Source organism: Alligator sinensis, unplaced genomic scaffold, assembly GCF_000455745.1.
Source record: "Alligator sinensis unplaced genomic scaffold, ASM45574v1 scaffold520_1, whole genome shotgun sequence".
In the NCBI taxonomy this organism is placed as follows: Eukaryota; Metazoa; Chordata; order Crocodylia; family Alligatoridae; genus Alligator; species Alligator sinensis.
In genome coordinates this window covers 494,301-516,097 of record NW_005842064.1, presented here as the reverse complement: position 1 = coordinate 516,097, position 21,797 = coordinate 494,301, and the positions used below count along the sequence as shown (strand labels likewise).

Sequence of the window (21,797 nt, the reverse complement as noted above, 5' to 3'; positions counted from 1 at the left end):
CCAGCAGCAGACCTACAGGCTGGGGAACTCCTTTCTTGTCAGCACAGAGGCAGAAAAGGATCTTGGAGTCATTATTGATTTCAAGATGAACATGGGCCTCCAATGTGAGGACCTTGTCATGCATCCATAGATGCATCACGAGCAGGTCCGTGGAGGTGATCCTCCCACTCTATAGGACATTGGTCAGGCTGCAGTTGGAGTAGTGTCCAGTTCTGGGCGCTGCACTTCAGGAGGGATGTGGACAGCATGGAGAGGGTCCAGAGGAGGGCCACACGCGTGATCAGGGGTCAGCAGGGCAGGCCCTACGAGCAGAGGCTACAGGACCTGAACCTGTTCAGCTTCCACAAGAGAAGGCTGAGAGGGGATTTGGTGGCTGTCTAAAAGCTGGCCAAGGGGGACCAGCAGGCAGTAGGAGAGTCCCTGTTCCCCCAAGCACTGCTGGGAGTAACAAGGAGTAACGGCCATAAATTGACTGAGAGTAGATTCAGGCTAGACATCAGGAGGCACTACTTCACAGTCAGGGCAGCTAGGATCTGGAACCAACTTCCAAGGGAAGTGGTGCTCGCTCCTACCCTGGAGGTCTTCAAAAGGAGGCTAGATAATCACCTAGCCGGGATTTTTTGACCCCAGCATTCTTTCTGCCCGTGGTAGAGGGTCGGACTCGATGATCTGCTCAGGTCCCTTCCGACCCTACCTACTATGAAACTTGGGACAGCTTAGGCTGTTGCTGAGCTGAACTTTGGTCAGTGAAGCTGTACACAAATTTGAGTTTGTTCCTGGAAGGAGAGGCAGACTTGGTCTAATGAATTTATCACAGGAACAGGGATCACGTCCTATGTGTCGGAGAGCTTCTTCAGCCCCCCACTCTTTTTTTCACTGTTCCTCCATTGCCTTATGTAAAATGTGAGGCGATTCCACTGAATCGCAGATTGTGAGAGTGAAGAATGCTAGTGCAGTGCCAGGAAGGTGCAAACTGGCATTTCCAAGGCTAATTAAGGGAAATCATTTTCTAGCACCCAGTAGAAATGAATGCTTTTGACAATTCCATCCATAATAGGCATTACAGTTGTAGTAAAATACACCTGTTAGCTTGTTCCATTCCTGTCACTTTCTGGAGAAATCTTGGCATTGGCATTCCACATTTAAAAATAAAAGTTAAAAAAAAGTTTAAATACTCCAATTTTCCAGGAATTGATTTTAAAGAATCCAGGAAAGAGATAGAAAGACCCCAAATTCCAGCCATTCCTCAGACAATTGGGGGGTGGGATTCTGAGCCTCAATAATTCCAAAAGGAAGCAGCAGCATTTTTTTAAAGGGAGTAGCTGGCACTTCATTTATCTGTAAGGTTTGTTATGACTCTGGGCTAACAGATAACCACACTTAGCAAACTCTCACTCTTTGCTAATGGAAGATACTTTAATCTAATTGCCATGCATCAGCTGACACTGGGCTTTGAGGAACCTCTTCCCACAACACACACAGTGCTCTTCGTCCCCTGGAGCAGGCCCCAGATTACAGGGAGACTTCCTGATTTCCCAGCTCCAACATGGCTTTGTGCCAGAGCATGATCCAGGGCTCTTCAGAGAAAAGGTAGAGACAAAAGTTTGGGGGAGCTCAGAAACACCGCATTTGCTTTATTCATCACTGGTTCCATGTGCCAAGCCCCAGAAGGAATTGGGGAGCATGAATGGTGAAGGAGCCTTAAATTGAAAGAAGCTAACTGGTGGGGGAGGACAGAATAGTAATGAGGATAATGCTACTGGTAAAATAGGCTGTGGGCAAAGTGTGAGGTAGGATCCATTGCTAGTGCAATTGCCAGATATCCATGTCTCAGCACTGAAGGCAGCATATTGCAGAGGTACCAGCCTAATGCAATAAGCCCTTTTGGCACCAGCCAGGGCAGTCTGGGATAATACAGAGATTGATGATGAGTTCTTTTCCATCCTTCTTTAACCCTTCTTTCATTTAAACTGACCATCCTGTCTTTCTGGTGCCTTTCTCTCTCTCCATAAGTACAGGCTGTTGAATACTAGCTATCAGCATCTGTCATGATGCCCCTCAGTTTCTTAGAATCCATCCTTTTCGTTCTGGCTTGCTGTACTGTGTTCAGGATCACTCTACAATGGCAGGCTTCTGTTGCTTGCCCTAGCATGCTTTCTATATGAGGATTCAAGATGCATCTTTTGCCAGTGACATGATCTGACCTTCTCAGGTCTGTTGTAGTTGGATAAAAGCCTATGATAAAAGCAAAAGGAATTTTATTTCAATTAAGTGGGGTTTTATTTCAATTTATTTTTCTTTTTTAATAGTAAACCTATTTAAAATGTGGGCAAGTTTGGATTAAGGCCTAAACTTGTTTTGACCTATTCAGATAATATAAACAAATGCATAAATAAAATGAAAAGGTTTAAGTTTGTTGCTGAAGTTTTAAGAAATAAAGATCATTTAACTGGTGGAAGTCACTGACTAAGTATGTAAGAAGAGAATTTGTGCAAGTGCTAAACTGGCTTTTAATCATCTTGTCTTCTGCAAATGCAGAGAGGATGTTTCTTTCATTTTAGTTTCTTCAGCTTCTTTGGTCCAGGTAATATTTCATTCGAAGTTGAGAAAGTGATTGAGAGTTTAAAAAAAGAAAACAAAAGACAAAAAACAGAAAAGCTGATTTTTTCCCCTTCCAATTTCTGAATAAAAATTAGGTGCAAGAGGATAAGATCTACTAGTTTAAAATCCTGAAGGACAGGCTAACCTAAGCAAACAGTTTAATCCCCTCGCTACACATAATACTTCCTTTGTTTAATAAATCATTTTTAAATGCACAAATATTTAGGGGAAAAAAATCCTTTCCTCCCCTTCTATATCCAGTACAAGGTCATTTTATTTAACTAATAAAATTTTAAATGTTGGTTTTTGTGCCGTTTTAATGGATTCCAATTTCCATTCAGATAGTGCTTGACACAAATTGTGAGTAAAAAGTAATCATCGCCTCATTAAAGCTATATCATTTACTGTCTTCTAATGTAATTGTGTAAAAACCACGAATCCAAATACACATATAAAAACTACAATGGCTTAAATAAATGTGTACAGATGCACTGCATCCTCCTGGTTAGTAAAAAAGAAGTGCCAAATTTAGTGTAAAGACTATTCTTATCAATATATATATTGGTTACCACCCAGTTAGAATCAGCCTTTCTCTGTCAGTAAATAGAAAGTACAATTGCAAAACAAGATTCAAATTGATTGTTTAAATCAGGATGTCTTGCTTGGTGATTCAAATTGTTTTTTAGGTCAGTGAATTAAATCACTTTGATTTAAATCAGTCTGCCCTGGATATTTGCTACAGTTTCTGAATCCCACTTCTTACTTTTCTGCTGGGACAGAAACCACCCAGAACATTTCTTTCATCACCTGAGCTCCCAGCTGTGGGAACCTAAAGCTTTAAAAGGAAACATCCCAGGCCAGTACAAAGTGGGATCTACTAATGAACTCCAGACATTCATGCCACCCTTGCTGTACTTTGGTTTTGAGTTGCATGAGGAGCAGTAAAATAAAGCGAAGCCTTAGAAATGGATTCTTTGGTTTTGTTCTGCAGCAGGGTGCTCTTTTAGGCTTCGCTGCTGCAGGTACATACAGACTACATGTGGCTTCCAAAGCTTCCAAGTTTTCAAATGTTTTTTACTTGAAAATACAGGGTATCCATCTGGAAGCACTTGTCAGGATTCCTCAGTATTAGAGGTTTCTTGATATTATCCTGTTATGGGGGAGAGGGAGTACGATCATGCCTTGGAGCACTCCAGTTCCACTGCTCCCATTTCAGTGGTGCCCCACCTTTTTGTCCCACAGGCTGGCTGAGTAGTGCCAGGTTGGTCCGCACTCTAGATCTGGTCCATCAGCTCAATCTGGCACACAGTTTGGCCAGGGCCTGGTTGTGATTCAGCCACGTGGGGTTTGGAAATTTGGTGATGGGGGAAGTAGTGGCCATGTTAATTGCCACCGCTTCCCCCCCGCAAATTTTCAGATCCATGCAGAGACCCGGGGGCCAGATGACAGTGCCACGGGCTGAGGGTTGAGCACCCTGTCTCAGTTTCATCCAATGAACAGCTATACCACCACTACTACCAGCACTGAACACTTTTAATATGCCTTTTCCCTAACTGCCATTGGGCTGTGGAGCAGACTGCTCTGCTAAAGCTTGCTCTGTTAAAGTTTGATTTGCCCAGTGGTTTCGTACTAACATGATTATTTCAGCTAGGGGAATGATTTTTGTTTTTTTCCTTTTATAGTTGGACTGATTCAGTTCCTAGTCTGGATGCAGTTAGACAGTGTAGTTTTCTTAGCTAGCCTTTTCTCATTCTGGAAGAGCAATAAACTGTATTTGTACACAGTACTGTTAGGGAGGCTGTGCTGCTTTAATTGTACCACTATAATATAGATTAAAGGGTGCAATTTCTGTGAGAACCAGTCCTAACTTTAGTGGAGCTATTCTTGGTTTATGCTAATAGAAGTACCAGGCTGACTGTCTCTAGATTAACATCTCACGTTCTGTTGATATCTAAGATCTTTATTTCTAATCTAACATACACCACGTAAATCAACAGTGACTCCATGGGAGCTAGCAGCATTCCACCAGTGTAAAATGAGAGGAAAATTGAGCCCACAGGGAAGATTTACTAGAGAACATGGCTTTTATTACTTTATGACCTGTTGATTTTACTTTTTTAACAATTTATCAATATAAAGGGAAAAAATAAAACTGGGCCTGGATAAAAGAGAAACAGGAGAAACGCTGTACTTCCCCTTGTTAAAATAAAGTAGTTTAATAAATATGGGAAGGACATCTTCCTTTTATTAGTTGCATAAGCCTGTGCTAGAGCCTTTGTTAGTGTTAGAATTTCAAGAATAACAGCCCTTGATTTGAGATCAGGATTTTGTTTCTAGATCTTTAGGCCAATGCTTCTCAACATTTTTAGGCTAAAATGCCCCTCAGTAGGCTCAAGACACCCCTCAAACTGCCAGCTCTTAGCTTTCACTCATTTCTTGACTACAGAAAAAACAAGTAATTCTTCTTTTGCAAAAACTCTTCTTTTGCAAACTCAGAAAGACCACAATAGGTCAAAGTGTTTTTGACAGTATGGATTCCTATTTCAAATCTCTGGGTTTATTTTGTGAACCATGTGTGGGTGTTTGCAAACCTAATGCTGTACATCATTCTTAAGAAGAACTCACCGCAACCCAAGGTGTTGTAGCCCTGGTTGAAAATTGCTGCTTTCAGATATCACAGTTGCTAGCCAGGGGAATGAAGGGCTGAACATGGAACTCAGGGTCTGTCTATAACAGTTGGCACCAGACTGGGTAATTCAGTTCCTAATGGAAACTGATTAAATCCATTTTCAAACCGGCTTTAAGGGGTTTGCACCCATTTGGTTTTGTACGCTGCTGTCGTGTGTTGCCAGGCAGTCCCACGGAGAGGCTTTTTAACTATAGTCTCACAGTTCCATGGGGCGAACGCAAGGCTGCCTCCTCACAGTGAAGTTTCTTACGAAGAACCTGCCATGAAGGTGACTTGACCTGCTTTTTAAATGAAATAACACGGTAGCTAAACTGTAAAAGCAATTAGGCCTAATTACCTTCAAAATTTGTTTTTAAAGAATGATGCTGGGCTTGAATGATGAAATAATGATTCCACTTAGTGCTTCTATGGGGTTTTGCATTTGCACAGCCCTGTACAAGCATCCTCTAATTAACCCCTACAGCACCCTGCAGGAGTGGGGTTGGGCTACCCATTTTACAGATGGGCTCGCTGAAACACAGGCAGCTGAATGCTGTCTGCAGTAAACTGGTCCAGCTCCCAAACAGTCTGGTAGATTCTTATATGATCATTTCTGCATCCTCTTCCATTTAAGCCTCTATGTGACCTTCCTGAGCTGTTCAGTAAAAGTCCCCACACCATCCATGACCAATTCCCCCATGCATATCATTTCTGTCCTCTGTCCCTATTTGCCTGTAAACTGCAAGCTTCCTAGGGAAGGGGAGACTGTCTTGCCTGAGTGGAAAGTGTCTAGGATATTCGTAAAAATGTCAGTGCTTCAGGCTAGATTGACTTGGGATGGCAGTGACAGAAGTATATTAGCCAGAATTCAGGTGGAAGTAGCAAATATGCATGGCCCAATAGGACATTGAAAAGAGATGGGCATAACTTAGAGACGGAGATGATGCAAGAGATACAATAGTCCACTAAAGCAGCATTTCCCAAGTGGTTGGGGTTTACGCCTCACCCCAATGAGGCTGGCCATTGTGGTGCCCCACTTTGCTTCAGCTGCCAAATTTGTGAACATGTATGATCAAACAGCTTCCCCTGCAACTCTCTCTAGTATACTGGCATGCAGGACCATTCAGTACATCCATTGCAAGTGGCCAGAGTTCCCGTTGATCTCAAAGGGAATTGTGAGATTCTCTCATTATCCCAGGATCTACTTCTGGCTGCTAGATCAGTGGTTTTCTGCTGAAGTCAAATAAAAGGAGGATCTGCTAACCTCCTGTCCTTCCCCAAATAACCCTTCAGCTCCATGCTGTGTAAGGCTGAGATATTGCATTGCCATGGGTGTGCTACCCCTAAACAAGAGAGAGAATTGCTGCCCTAGGGTAGAGCTGCAAGTGGGATGATAATCTCTGCTGAGAGGTAGACTAATTAGCCTGGGCACAGTGGCTTCCTAGTGAGGACATACTACTTCCAGTTCAGAAGTTAGCACCCACAGAACTAGTTCAGGTAACTTCTTTGCCTAGGTCTGCTTAGTACCAAGTTAGTGCTATGCTGCTTTTGGTTCTGGCTGCTTTTCTTCTGGTTCTAGAGGTTGTACAGATCACTTTGCCAGTTATTGAATTGGGCTGTGAGAACCCATAGCACTAGATCAGTGGCTTTCAAACTGTTCTGTAGAACCCTGATGTTCCACAATAGGTCATCAGGGGTTCTGCAAAAAGATTGGGAGTAATGGCAGAACGGGCTAGGAGGCAGTGCACTGCCATTGCTGGGCCAGGTTGCCTGGCTCTAAGTTGGCCTTTAGGATAGGGATAGAAGTTTTGCAGCAGAAATGTTGCTATGAAAAGGTTTCATGACTTAGAAAGTTTGAAGACTACTGCTTTACACCAGGGCTGCATAACCCAAGGCCCACAGGCCAGATCTGGCCTTCATTGCTGGGTCACTTGGCCCACAGAGCTCCCCATGGGTCCAAAATGTGTTGATGGGGGAGCAGTGGCACTACTCTCTTGCTGCCAAATTTCTGGACCTGAATAGAGCCCCACGGGCTGGGTAGTGAGTCTGTGTACGCTAGATTGGGCCCACAGCATGGTGTGGGGCCTGATCCTAGCATGATGAGCTGGGTGGAGGTGGTGTGGCGCCCTGATTCTGGCACGTGGGGCTGGGTAGAGGCAATACAGGGCCCTGATCGTGGTACAAGGGATCAGCAGAGGGCCTGATCCGATCCATGGACCAGCCCTGTGCAAGACATCTGTGCACCACTATTCTAGATAAAGACAAATCAGTATAAATTACAACTCTGAGCTGCTTGTACTGTCTTACACAAGACGGGTTTTCTTGCCCATCTTATAGCCAAGGACAAACCCTGCTTCTCTTATTCAGTAGCGTTGCTGATCTCTTCGTGGTATAAATTCCACTGACTTGCTCCTGATTTGTGCTGGAGTAAACAAGATCAGAATCAAACCCAGAAGAACCCCTTGTGTGAGCAGGGTCTGCAGTCTGGTTCTTCCCAAAGAGATTGAATGATTTACCCTCAAACCTCATAGCAAGCAAGTGCCAGGGACAGGATCAGACCTTCAGTGGCCTCCTGACTCCTTAAACACATTCTCTCTAGGCCATGTTTCGCATAGAAAGAACAAGAGAGCACCTGAAAGGCACTGACATTTCTGGTTAAGACTCTGTGCAATAATAAAAGGACTGTAGCTACTGGGTAGTTATTTAAGCGCACTGTATTTGGGTCCGCATGGTATTCTCAGAGCTATTGTGAGCTCCCCAAGCTTTATTGTTGTCACCCTCCAAATCATCCTTCCTACAACTCCTGTTCCAACCTGCAGGCTTATTACAGGTGGCACCGTTTGCTTAGCAAGAAGCTGTTGGATCTCTTACAGTACTTTGCAATCTATTGCCACTTCCTAGCCTGGTAGGAAAAAAGAATGTTTAGAGGGAGTACTGTTAAGCCTTCAATTTAGTGGTCTGGTGCTAAAAAGTGCAGCTGGGAAAAGAGACCTGCAGCACAGAAGCGCTGAATAGAACAAGTCCAGCCTCCACTAATTGTTTGGGTTTTGCTCTGTTCCTCCCCCGTAACCTCCTCCAAAGGTGGAAGCTGGTGGCTTGACTTTTTTCTATAGTTCATTTTATACACAAATTGAGGTCTCAGGGGAGAGTTATTCTTCATGTGAAACACAGCTCTACAGTTACAGGAGAGAAACCGACTAACAATGAAAACCCTTGGGGAAATCATTTAATATTTCCAGCCTTCTCACATGGGTTCTTGACACTCGGGTCTGCGGAGGGGAAAAGCTGATTTATGCTGTCAGTTGTTAGACAATGTAGAGGTGAGGTCAGGCGCGGGCATCCTTCATCTCTTCCCCGGTGCTCAGAGATCCCTTGGGCAAGTTGGAATCAAAGCATTTCAAATGGTAGAGGTCATGAGAGTGACACTGTAAGAGGTAAAAGAGCATAGCCTTCTGCCTCCTACAGTATGGCTGACACCTATATATCTTCATATTGCCATTGTTTCCGCTTGAAAAATTGCATGTCGTTTGTTTTACTTTTTCCTACCCTCCTCTCTCCTTAAATCCTCTTGATTTTCCACAATGATCTATAGGAATCGTTTGTCTCAAGGTAGACGATTATGTGCTACAGAATTTTTATAGAAATAAAGGGCTAAGCCACGAGATAGGCTTTAGCCAACAGGTGTCTAGTCTTACGTAGCCTGGCAGAGACCCTGTAAATTAAAATTCTGTCAGCCCCGTGGGGAATTTTTCTGCACTGATGTGTGGCCCCTGATCTTCCTTAGCAGGTTGTGAGGAGCTCAGGTTGAGTGTTCTGGCATATGATGCCATGGTCTGTGAAAACAGCAGGCTGTGAGGAGCCATGGTGAATCTGGACCCTTCAAAAACGGATACAATTTGCAACTCCAAGCAAGGTTTTGAATGGCCTTGGTTATTACAGTATCTTTCAAGAGTGTGTGTTGTTACTGCTGCTGCTTCTCTTTCTATCTAGCATTTTCATTCCCTGACATTTTTCTGCCACCTTCCAAACTCTTCACTCTCCCTGCAGTCAGTGCAGTGCTTAGCAGTGGGGGATGTGCGAGTGAGCCCAGGTGTGAACAACACCAGGCAAAACATGAGATGGTGAAACTGGAAAAGGATGCTAAATATTGACAATCACATGATGATTGCCACATGAATCCAAGGTCACAGTAGATTCTCCTGCAAGCAGGACACATTCGTTGGGCAGGCAGCTTAGATGAGCTCTAGAGCTGGCCCCAAGTCCACAAATTTCAGATCGGTAATAACTTTCTGCATCGTTGTTGGAAGTCTTTGGAACCATTGTCCCTGCCGTTCCATTGTCCTGCAGGTGAATCTGGAGAGGACAGGCATTTTCTTTGGAAAGTCACTCACTACAGAATCTGTTCCCATAAGGAACTTAAGTTGAGCCCAGAATTAGTTTTCTTCTGAATATATTACAAAACCCATATTCTTGTTCGTTCCTGTTAGGTCCACTAGTGGGCATTGCATGAAGCTGGAGAGACCAGCACTCCAGACAGAACAAGTAAATGCTGCTTAGCTGCTCCCTGGATGGGTGTCCTTTGGTACTTTCCTTTCACAAAGTGGCATAAATTGATGAGAAGACAACATTTGTAGTAGGTCACTTAGTGGCTCAGTTCATTTCTCCTAGTTTAAGCATAAGATTGATTACATATCATGTGCTTATATCTGATCTCATGGGCTGAGGTGCTCTTGGTTTATGCCAGTGGAATGGAGAGAAGAAATGGTTCTAAAGTAAAACCAGAATTAGGGCAGGGTATATGGGAGACAGAAGCTATGGGCAAGGACCTTTTTGTTCTCTATATTCATTATGTGGGCACTGTGGCAAAGTGGTGAAGGTGTCTAGCTCTAGTAACAGAGGGTGAATCTGAGTTTTGCTCTGGACTTGTACAGAAAGCTTCCCCCAGTCTGCCCAGCTTGAAATGGGTACCAGAGCATTTGGGCTGGGGAGTTGCAGGTGGTCAGACATGACTATTAGCCATACAACTCCCCTGAATGCTCTTGGCTTAGAAGCAGGAAACTTTTAACCATACTAGCATGATGGGCCTTTTAGACTCAGACAGTGACTGATTGACTGCATGTAGTGCCTAGCATGGTGGGATCCTGGCCCTTAATCAGGGTCCCAATCCATTGTTGTATTTGCAATACAAATAATAATGTGTGTGAAAAATAAGTTGTGTGGGGTGTGGGGGGGGGGGGTGGGTTGCAGAGTGCATGTGTGTGCGAAGCAGGAACCAATCCCAGTTCAGCCTTCATAGTGAGTCACCCTACAGTACAGTAACAAACCCATGAGCACATATGATGAATGAGCCAGGTTCTAAGCGTCTATTGAAGCCAGTCAGGGTTTTTAACTGTGTAAAGACCTTGGGATTTGATCCATAATTAGTAACAACTAATTGTTATTATTACATGTTTTTCCTATGGCTCTCATCCCAGTAGCATCTGAACACCCTGTGGAAATATACTAGGATGGGAGGATTAGTGGGAGGGAACTGCAAGTTGTTCTCTGCCCTTTTTGGATGAAGGGGGAGGGAGAAGGGAAAAAAATTCGATAAGGCCTCAGATTTCCAGCTCAGGCTTCCAAGGCAGTGTTGTAACATCAGTGAGAAGCAAATATTTGGTCAACTGCACCCTGAGGTGATGAGCTGGTATCCGGTGCAACTGCACAGCTTGCCCATATGTTATTACTTACACATCAGCCTTTTTGAGTAATGACCTACAGGGCCAGGGCGAGAGTTGGCTTTTGTCAAGCATATATTTCAGCAGCGTTTAAATAAACCCATCGAGCTGCACGTCTCGTGAACTTTCCTATTCCATCCGTCTGCACCGAGCCACCCGTGGAACGAAATGGATGAGGCCTTCAAGCCTTCTTCAGTCCCCGGAAAATGAGCCAGTCCAGTTAACAATAAATGGTGGCTGGTTGGAACACACATGACTAGCCTAGTGGAGAAGAAAAGAAAGTTGAGCTTAATGAAGTCCCTGCGTATGTGTCCCTGTGCGTGGACAGGAAAGGACGGGTGGTTTATAACTGTTTATTGGAGTTAATGGTAATAAATTCCTCACTTGTGATGCATTAACTTTAATGTTTTCATTACGTGATGATTTAGGTTTTCCCTTTTCACATTGTAAATCATGTTGTCCCAGTAGCTCAGCAGGTCAAGTCGCTGACATAATGTTATGTTTGGGGGAGAGAAGTAACAGGGGAGCAAGGAATATCTATGTAATATATTAACCAAAAAAGACTACTTTTAGAAGAAATGTCATTGTCCTCATTCACTCCCTAGACAGATGGATGGACAGACAGACAGACGCATCTGAGCAGAAATGTGCAAGTTGCAGTTGCAAAGCCCTAGCGAAAGGCTGGTTTCCATAGCAACTTCCCAAATGTACTTGGTGCTGAAGGTTTTTTCCTCCCTCTTTGCTGAGTGTGAGCCCTTAGCTAATGAGCTGTGCAAATAGATATTGAGATTTAGTGTTTTTTATTTTGCAATTATAGACTTAGTGATTTGGATGGAAACTTTTGGGCCAAAGGCTGTGCCTCCTCTTTGGATTCCATTTTTTTTCCCCTTTGGCAAAGTTGGTTTAACTTCAAACTTGCCGTGAAATTTTCCAGGCAGAAAAGGACACTGATAAAGTTTGCAGTTTCCCTCCATTCCCCAGTCCTGTTTGAAATCAAAGTAAGGTTGATTATATTGATTCTGCCCTTTTTGCCTATCAGTCGTGGAGACTTTTTTTTGCCTATCAGTCATGGACAATCACAAACGTCTCTGAAGAAAACCTGTACAGACTAGCTAGCGACATAGCCAGAGATCTGTCTGTCATAGTTATCAACATTATGCCAGTAACGGTGTGGCACCAATAAATAGCTGAAGGGGCATCATAGTTCTTCTAGGACAGTATTCTCTGGTTCATTTTTTCTTGTTTTGAAAGAGGTTGTTGTTTCCTATGGTGACTTCATTATTAGGGCTTGTGTTTAGTCCTTAATGCCAACTGCTGTTATAAGAGCATGGACATTGCTTTAGGCTACCTACTCCTGGCTCTAGTCTTCAGCATTGGCCAGTGCTAGCCATTTCAAAAGACAGTTCAGGTCCAGCATGCCTGGGAGGACCTTTTTTCCTGACCCATGTCTGAATATGAGCAAGCTTTGTGCAAGTATTTTTATTTGCAAATTGTGTTGCCATGTAGCTTTTCAGGTGTCTGTGATTGAAGAGAATGGCTTCCCAAGGTTGAACCCTAAGATCTTTCACTTAACTTCTTCCAGGTGATTTGTTGCCATTGATTTCTAGCACCATTCTAGTTGTCAGCCAATTTTCAGTCTAGGTAACTCTCCTAAGGTAGATGCCTGTACTTTGAATTTTGCTTACTAGCTGCTTATGAAGAGGCTAGTTGAAGCTCCAGTAAATCATTTCACTGTCCACTGCTTTCTCTTCATCTACTTTCTTATTTTCCTCCTTGAAAAATGCAATAAAATTAGTCTGGCACAAGATCTATTTCAGGTGATCCATGTTGACAATTGTTTAGTTTCCCATTTTCTTTGAAGTAGTTGCTCATTTCATTCCCCTTTTATAAATGATTCCAAGTAGTTTTCAAGGCACTGAAAATTTAAGTCTGAAGTTCCAGGGAAACTCAGGGAGACAAGTATGACACAAAGAAAACTAGGGACAGGAGGCCACAGAAAAGGAAGAGAGACTGGCCTGGATGAGAAGAGGAACAGGGTGCATGAAGCAGAGGTTTGGGTAGAAAAATGGAAGCATGGCAAGAAGAAAACACAAGAGAGCTTGGAGGTGCACAAGGTTGCAAAGGGGGGTGTGTGTGTGTGTGTGTGTGTGTATGTGTGTGTGTGACTAACTGCAGTTTTGACTTCTATCAGGCCCAGCACTGTTTGCATGAACTCTTGCTCTCCATCTGCTTCATAAACAGATCCCCTTGTGTACCTGTGTCCCAGCTCCAGCCATGCCTGCTACCGGACTGTACAAGAATGACTTTTTGGGCCAGCTGTCTCACACATAAGCTGTGGCTTAGGAATGTAAGGGAGGCTTCCTTCACAATCCTTTTGGTTTTGAAAGAGAGAGAGAGAGGTGCAGCAGCTTAAATAAAGGGAGAAATAATTTCTGTTACGGAGCTCTGACTTCAATAAAACAATCCTTGACTTCTGTGGAAACAGAGTTTGGCCACAATGTAGGGCTTTTGAAAACCGTACCCTATTTTTTTGAAAACTGTTTCCAGTAGAATCCAAAGGAGTATAATCCATACTCAGCACCTCCTCAATGCACTGGAGTGGTGAATGCTCAGTAGTAGCAGAACCCCTCCCTGTCCAGGCCTTTGAAACCTCAGTTATTTTGGCAGCATGTAGACTGTTGGGCTGTAGCTAATGTGACCCCTTGCTGTGGATAATAGTACCTGCTACATTGAGACCAAAGGAATGAGAGCTGAAAATGCAGTTTGGAAGCCCTCCAAGGGTCTTGGGGGAGGTAAAATGCTCATCAAATTCCAGCCTGGATACTGGGGTACTTTGCCAAGAGAAGCAATGTGGTCCAGTGGGAAGAGCACTACATTGGAACTTAGGAAACCTGAGTTCTACTCCCCAGTTGACCTACTATGTGACCTTGGGTGAGTCGCTTGCCTTTTTGATACTTCCCTCCCAGTGTTAGTCTTATCTGAGGTGTCAAGTCCTTGAGCTGGGAGCATATGTTCAGTGTCTAGCACACTGGAGCTCCTAGGGATGCAAATAATAATGGTTGAGGGTTCTTTTTTCTCCATGTTGCAGTGAAGACCATCTGATAAATAGCTGGTTTCTGTTACTATGTGTGTGTGTGTGTGTCTGACTGATTTGCTCCCTTGTACATGTCTTGCAAGTACTGAAATGCTACAGGAGGGAGCTGATTCTTACTCTTCTTAAGAATGTAGGACCTGATTTTGGTAGCCGCTGAGCACTCAGCATCTACTGACACCAAAGCGGGTTGTGGCTGCTTGGCTTCTTTGTTTTGCTTATATGCTTTCTCCCTGGGCTGCTGTCCCATTGAACTGGATTCCCATTGAAATAAGTTGGAGTTCTGTCTGCAGAGGAACCCAAAACTGGGTGTGACCATAATAATTTTATTTCCAAAGTGGTTGGAAGTCTCTTCAGCATGAAAATACAATGGGACAGCACAATGTTTCACAGCATACTGGAAGGAGAAAATTGCTCTGAGACATAAAACAAATTCAAGAAGTAGGAGAATGTCCCAGCAAGGCAAGAGAAGGGTTAACAAGTAGTCATCAATTCTCCTTCTCCTCTAAAAAACAAATCCTACTTCTGGGGTGAGTTTTAAAGAGTAGTAAAAGCTGGACTGGGACACGCATCAAAAGACATGTCATACTGTGTCACTGGGGCTGCCAGGGGTATAGTGATGGGATGCATGCGTGTGTGTGCGTGCAAGAGAGAGACTGTGTATGTGTGCATGTCAGGTGTGTATTTGTCCCAGATAAAATTAAGAAACATGTATTTAAGGGCAAAATATTTTTAAAAGTGATCATTAATGATTGAACCTGATTACCAAAGGATAGACTAACTTTATCACTAAAATTATAAATAAAGATTGGATGAGTTCTAGTTCATCCATAAGTCATCTGACTTTGGGAGCAGGAATTGCTGGATGAGACGCCATGACTTGTGGTATGCAGGAGAGTCAGACTAGATGGTCATAGTAGACCCTTCTGGCTGTAGAAACCAAAGACTTCCTTGGCTTGCCCTGTGTTCTTGGCTACTTGTTCTACACTAGGCTCTCATCTGTTTTGGCTTGGCTTCCTACTGAATGAGAATGAACTCCAGTTAAACAAAACATTTATCAAGAAAAGTAAAGACTGGTGAATTTCTTTTCAGGTTAATTTGGCCATCTGCTGCCAGCAAAAGCCACCTGGTTTGGTCTGTGAAGGCCCCAATCAGCGATGATAGCACTGTCACAGACCAGACCATATGGCTTCTTAGCTCCTGACCCAGAGTCAGCAGCTGACTCTTGTCCCTGATTTTCTTTTCTCACTGAGCTAGAATGTACCTGGTTAAATAGGCCATGTCTCCCGTGGGTTCTAGTGTCTCTATCAACCATTTTCTTGGGAACAGAATGCAAACCTGCCCTGGGGATCTTTAAGAAGAGGCTGGATACCTACCTGGCTGGACTCATTTGAGTCCCGTTTTTTGTTTAGGGTTCTTTTGTTGTTCTCCCGCCCTGGCGGGGGGGTCGGGCTAGAAGATCTATTAGGTCCCTTCCAACCCTAAAACTATGAAACTATGAAACTGAAGGGCTCTCCTGTGGCAGCCCATGTGTGTGGCTCACTTAGCCACAGAGGCGCTGAGAGATGGAATCCTACCTGGAACTTGTGTTTGCAGACTTGCACAGGGTTGCTCTGAGCATAAAGGAGTCTGGGTAGGGGTGGGAAGGGGAAATATGCTGCCTAGCAGCCTCTGTCTTGCACAAGGAAGGGCTTTGAGTGCTGAAAGGCTATGTCCTCTGTAGTCACACAGCTTTCCACAGATTTTATCTTTCAGGTTCTCTGTGTGTGTTATGAGGGCTATATTAGAGGAGTTACAAGAATTGTTTGCCTTGTGTTCCATAATGTGGACAATGGTTTTCAAAGCACTGTGCAAACTGACTCACCCTTCCAGCCCACTGAAAGGTGTATTTTGTACAAAGAAAACATAATACGTGTTTAAAACTGAGGGCAAGTATAATTTTATTTGTATTTTTCTGGTGGGAAAACTGAGGCACAGAAAGTAAGTGTTTTTTGTTTGTTTTTTTACAAAAAGAGAGGGTTTTTTTATTGTAAGCACTGCAGTAGTGACCAGAAGTTCTACTCACAGACCAGGACCCCATTGTGCTAGGTGCTGTATAAACACAATACAAAGACCATCACTGCCCCAGAGAGGCTGCAATGCAAGAGGCAACAATTGGATACAGAGATGGAAAGAAAGGAGACAGTAATGAAATACTGAGGGGTTTTCTGCATGTGAAAGTTGATCTGGAATAAGGCAGAGTTTGAATTTTAAGCAAACTAGCTGTTTTGGTTTAACTCTGTGTGATTGCTATTATTAGTATCCATCCACACATGGAATTAATCCCCTAGCTGTTGCAGATTAACTCCATGGCTAGGGACAGACATTCAAAAAGCCTAATCAATTCAGTCTTGGCAGGTTAGTCTAACCTGGCTAGGCTGAACCAGTTTCTAACTGTACAGACATCCCCTCTGGACTGAGGAAATGCAGAGACATGCCTGCAGTGACTCAGGCTAGAAGCGGGGGGGGGCGGGGTGTTGCTAGAGCAGCTCTCCCTTCCCTTCCATGGGGGGGTGTGGCCAGGCCCCCCACAGGATTCTCTGATTAGGGAGGGGTCCGTCCTTGGTGCCCCCCCCCCACCCCACCCCCCGCTTCTCTGACAAGAGCCAGCAGGGAGTTGCATAACATTTATCAGCCCATCAGCAAAACAAAAGTTTCTCTCATTAGTTCGAGCTTTTCTTAAATGACTTTTTCCAAGGAAGGAATGGAGGGACATTACCAGGTAGCTGTTGATTAGCTCCAAAAAGCCTTAAGCAGACGCTGTCCTGTCTGCTTTACACAGACACCTCTTGGCATTAGCTGACATACCACATGCTGGCTACGTCCATGCTGTGGGAGAGAGGAGGGAGGGATCCCTGCTTGAGCAGCGAGGGGGGTGGGGGGCAGGGGAAACCAGCAGATGCTTCTGTGCCTGCAAATCTCTGCTGGAGCTTCAGCCAGGGGGCAGAGGGGAGGGGCCATCCCAGCTCTCTGGAGCAGAGAGCCCGGCCCAGCCCAGAGAGCATGCCAGGATGCTGGGGGAGTCTGATTTAACTTAAACCAGGAAAAGGTCTGGGACAGACACTGCATAAACTGGTTTGACACAAATCAGTTGAGTCTGATACTACATTTAATCAGGCTTATGTCAAACTGGTTTCAGCCATCTTCAAACTGGTTTGTGTGCACCAAAAATCTGTTCTGTTACAGGTTTAAACCTGTTTCTGATCACACCCCAGCCAGGTGCATGTTCAGCCTCCTCTTAAAGACCCCCAAGGTAGGGGAGAGCACCACCTCCCTTGGAAACCCATTCCAGATTCTGGCAACCCTTACCGTAAAGTAGTTAAGTAAAATCAGTTTTACTTAACTGTAAAATCAGTTTACTTAACCATAAAAGCAGTTAAGTCTGATACTACATACCACCAGGTTTATCTCAAACCAGTTTCAGCCATTTTCAAACTGGTTTATGTGCACTGAATGTCTGTTCAGTTACAGGTTTAAACCAGTTTCTAATTACTTAAACCAGTTTATGTGTAAAGTCTGTCCCTAGCCCATGTGTAGGAAAGCCCTGAGAAACAAGTCCAGGGAAAGTCCTGCAGATGAGAACTTGGGAGATGCTGGCTCCTAGTCCAGTACTTGGTCTCCTGTCCCATGCTGCCTCCCTTGCTCCTCCATTCCCTTTCTTTTGGTGGTACTTGAATAGACATATAACTTCCCCCAAAACCTCCAAAATCTTTCTTGATGACAAACAGAGAGAGTGAGCAGATTCCATTTGCCTGAGAAGGGGCAGGAGGGAGAATAGGTCTGTGACTTGGCTTGAGCTGCAGCAATGTCATGCACGCAGATATCTCCTGCAGCCTTGTTTCTTGGGGATGGGGGATAGAGGGAAGCCCCATGCTGATAATGTACTGAAAGTAAATGAAATTAAATAAGCGAAGCAGTGCTTGCAGCTCCTGCCTTCCCCCCTGGGTAATTCAATTCGAGCGCTCGTGCTGATGGGATCTCGCTGGGGCTGCCTCTGTCATCCCGCTGGGGCCTGGAATCTTAACGTCTAAATAAAAGTTTCACTCAAGCATTTTTTATGCTCCTGCCAGCGGGATCAGTGAGCTAGTGTTGGGCACATTAATGTAATATTCATACTTGCAGGGTCTCCCTGTGTACCAGGCAGCCTTGTCCCATTTTCATAATTATAAATGTCCCATAAAATGACATTTAAATTTGCATTAACAAAAGGGGCCTGAATTCTGGATTTTTCTTTTTTTTTTTTTTAAACGCTTAATGTGCCTTTTTACAAGTCAGATGTTCAGCATCTCTAAAGCAAAAGCCAGATAACAAAGATGCTGTTACCTGTGCTGCTGAAAGGAGGGCAGGTGTGCCAGATTGATAGCACCTGTGAGATGCCATGTTTTTGGGAAGTTCCGGATCCTGATCAGCACTGTGCAATCAGCCCATGTGTCAGTAATTGCCTCCTGCAGCAAAACCCCAAGTCAAATGTAGGGACATGGGATTTGCCATATTGGATCAAACCAGTGGTCCATATAGTCCAGCATCCTGTTTCTGATGGTACTAAGTGCTGTGGAAGAAGTAGGCAATTATAAGCTTACCTCCCCCCATCAAGAAAAATTCCCTCCCCATCCCTAATGTTCCCTGGTCTACAGGTGCCCTGACACTCGAAGATTGATAGCCCTTTCCTTGTTCTTTCCCTGAAATTTACTCTTACAGTGCTGGGGGAGGAGCAAGGGGTCTTACCCATATGCATGTCCAGTCTTGTACCCCCATCCTGCTTTATGCTTGACCTGGGCAGTCTCTTCTGGCAGTGTGTTTTACAGGCAAATGTGGAAAAACATTCCCTGCAAGCAATTTTGAATTTGCCCCTGTTCAGCTTCAAGTGTAAAGGCCCCACTCATCCCAGCCCCACCTCAAGTAAATAGGGGTGGAATTTACACTGACCAAAGTGCTGCTCAAGCCTTTGAGCAAGGGTGTAAGTGATGCAAAGGTCCCTCATAGAAGGGCAAATTTCACCCAAGAGCAGGGTTCAAATTATAATTAGGCTCTTGGCGGGGTCTGTAGTGGTGGCAGCTGGAAAAAGCAACTGCCGCCTCCTGAGCTGCTTAGAAAGGCTGGTGGCTGACCAACCTGCAGCAGGGAGTTCTCAACTCTTATGGGAGGGCTCTCAACTCTTATGGGGGGATCAGCCCCCCCCCAAGCTCCCCCGTAATTCAAACCCTGCCCAAGAGCCACCATCATGTTACTGCCTTACACTCACCCACAGCTTTGCCCCCAGCAGAAGTCTCCAGTTCCCAGTTAATAATGAGCTCAGAGAGGGGTGCATGTGTGGAGAGAAGTTTCTACAAAACTGAACTTTGTGTGTGTAGTTGCTCTTGTGCCTGGCGTTCACCCCGAGACCCATTTGTTGAGGATTTATAGCAACCCCAGAGTTTGCAAACTATAAAACACAAAAATGAAAATAGTCTGCGAACAAGGGAGCTGACAGCAGGGATAGATTGGACCAGGAGCTGGATGTTAGAAAGAGACGCTAAGAAAACAAGAGAAACCCTTCTGATCTGGGATTCTGGGAAGTTATTCATACTTAAAAGGCTGCCAAGCTTGGGCGCTGGGGAGATGATTAGTAGCATTTAGTTAGTCATTTTTTATTGTGTTTCAGTACAAATTATTATGACGTGAGACTTGCCAGGGCTCGGGGGGAGGTAGGGGAAAGGCGTTCTCAGTGGCAGTCTGTGAGCCATAGAATTCTTGACTGAACTGGTTTTGGAGGAAAGTCTTACCAGCTTTGGCATGCAGTTCAGGGCACAACTATGTGTTGGATGGAGCCTCTTCTCAGTAAAGCTTACAAGTTGCAGTGAACTGCCAGGTCAGAAAGAACTTGTGTGTCTTCAGGGACCTGAAGAGTCCTGTGCTACTATTCTCATCCACTCTCCCTCCCTCCCCCCCACTCCTGCCAGCTTTTCGTTGCTTTTTTACTAGCAAGTGTACCCTTCAGATCAGCATCTAAAATAATACTGTTTCTCCTATGGTCCACACCTAGATTTCTGCCTCTCTTGCACACAGTGGAAGTAAAAAGCCCTAGTGGAGGAAGATAGTTTGTAATCTTGATAACCTCAATAAATTCTGGCCTATGTGTAATTTAAATCATAGATTTAAAGCACTCTTAGAGCAGCTTTATGCAGATAAAGACTGGTGTCTGTTCTAGGGGGGCTTAAGGTTTTGAAAAGGGTTTTATGGTCCCTAAAAGCTGGAATATCCTGTGTGTGTAGAAATTTTGTATATGAGCATAAGCTGTGGGGGTGGTTACATTCATTGTTTGGATGTCCATTGCATCTCTGTGGTTTTGCACAATTGTGTGCTACCTGTAGGTAGGAAAACATCATGAGATTTTGCTCCATTTTCCCTAGGGTCAGAGGACAACATACAGAAACCTACTCAAGAAGTGGAGAGCATTTTGAAGCAAGGACACTTGGAGAAGAGGTCCCGAGGTAAGTCGAACATACCTTTTTTGAAGGCGTCCTGTAATGTAGTGGGTATGGATTGACGTCTTTTGAATTATGCTCATCAACAAGGTATAAAGATGGAGAGTGAGAATGGAGCAGTGGTGATTTTGGGATTTTTTTTTTAAGAGTTGTTTTTCTACTTGTCTTTTATTTTGGAAATTCAAGGGTTATTTCCCTTGGAAGACTCTAAAGATGACTGGAGAACTAGGTATGTTCATTGTATTGGTGACACCACTAAACAGAAAAGTGAAGAAACTTTTATTTCGGTGATTCAACTCCTTGACTGAGTTTTCAAAAAAACACCTAAGTGGTTTACGAGCACAAATCTTTTTGTAAGTTGTTGTGACTTATACACCAGAGTTACCTTGCTACTCTTTTGAAAATCCCACCATTTATTCTCTGTTAATGCCTGATTCCAACAGGCTTTTGCCATATAGGCATTTGGAAACGTTTCAGAAGGGGAGCTGCTGATTGGGGTCCCCACTGCAACTGTTTAATGCTTCTAGAAAAATGTAGCAAAACTCCTACAACTTTAATCTGGGATGAAGTAGCAAAACAATTTCAACATTAATACTACATTTGTATGATTTCTGGCTTGTCCCCACATAACTGTTGGGAATGTAACAGCTACTGGATGGTTCTAAGCAAGAATCCTCCCCTCCTCCCCCATCCATGCACATGCACTTGAAATGGCTCAAAATATGCATGTACCCATACCCTCAAAAACACCTGGGAAAAATGCTCTCTTTAAGGATTTGACACAAAGGGTGCGTAGCTCAAATAGAAGCAGTGCAAATTTGAGCCAGGGCTTTTTGCCTCAGCACACATGCCTGGATATGCCCTGTGGTGTGGTGCAAGTTACAGCACTTGGGGCAAAAGAACTTTGCCTGGCTCCTACCTCCTGTGGCCAAGAGGAGCTAGAGCCTGGGGCCAGCACCTGTGCCTGCCCCAGCAGTGTAAAAAATGGCCCTGTTCTGGCCCCATCAGTACAAAAAGCTGCCCTAGCAAGTAGCTCGGGGCTACTTGTTCTCAGGAGCTTCTGGGGCCCAGCCAATTGGTACCTAGGGACACTATCCCTTGTGTCAGCTGGACTGCTGAAACAGCCCTAAGAGTTTCCTGCACCTTTTACCCACTGCAGCAGTCTGGCAGTGGGGGCTGCTGCCTGGCTGTGACTTGCTGCCACTTGTGACAGCATG

The 21,797-nt window shown here is 44.4% G+C and overlaps 1 protein-coding gene across 3 annotated transcripts in view; it reads left to right on the top strand.

The window, feature by feature from the left end:
* SKAP1 (src kinase associated phosphoprotein 1) overlaps nt 1–21,797 on the top strand; it is a 250,306-nt gene that overhangs the window by 161,036 nt on the left and 67,473 nt on the right. For all 3 annotated transcript variants that reach the window (XM_006023279.1, XM_025203752.1, XM_014519786.1), the window contains exon 5: nt 20,506–20,586. In XM_006023279.1, coding sequence (XP_006023341.1) covers nt 20,506–20,586 — 81 coding nt within the window. The remainder of the gene's footprint in view (nt 1–20,505; nt 20,587–21,797) is intronic.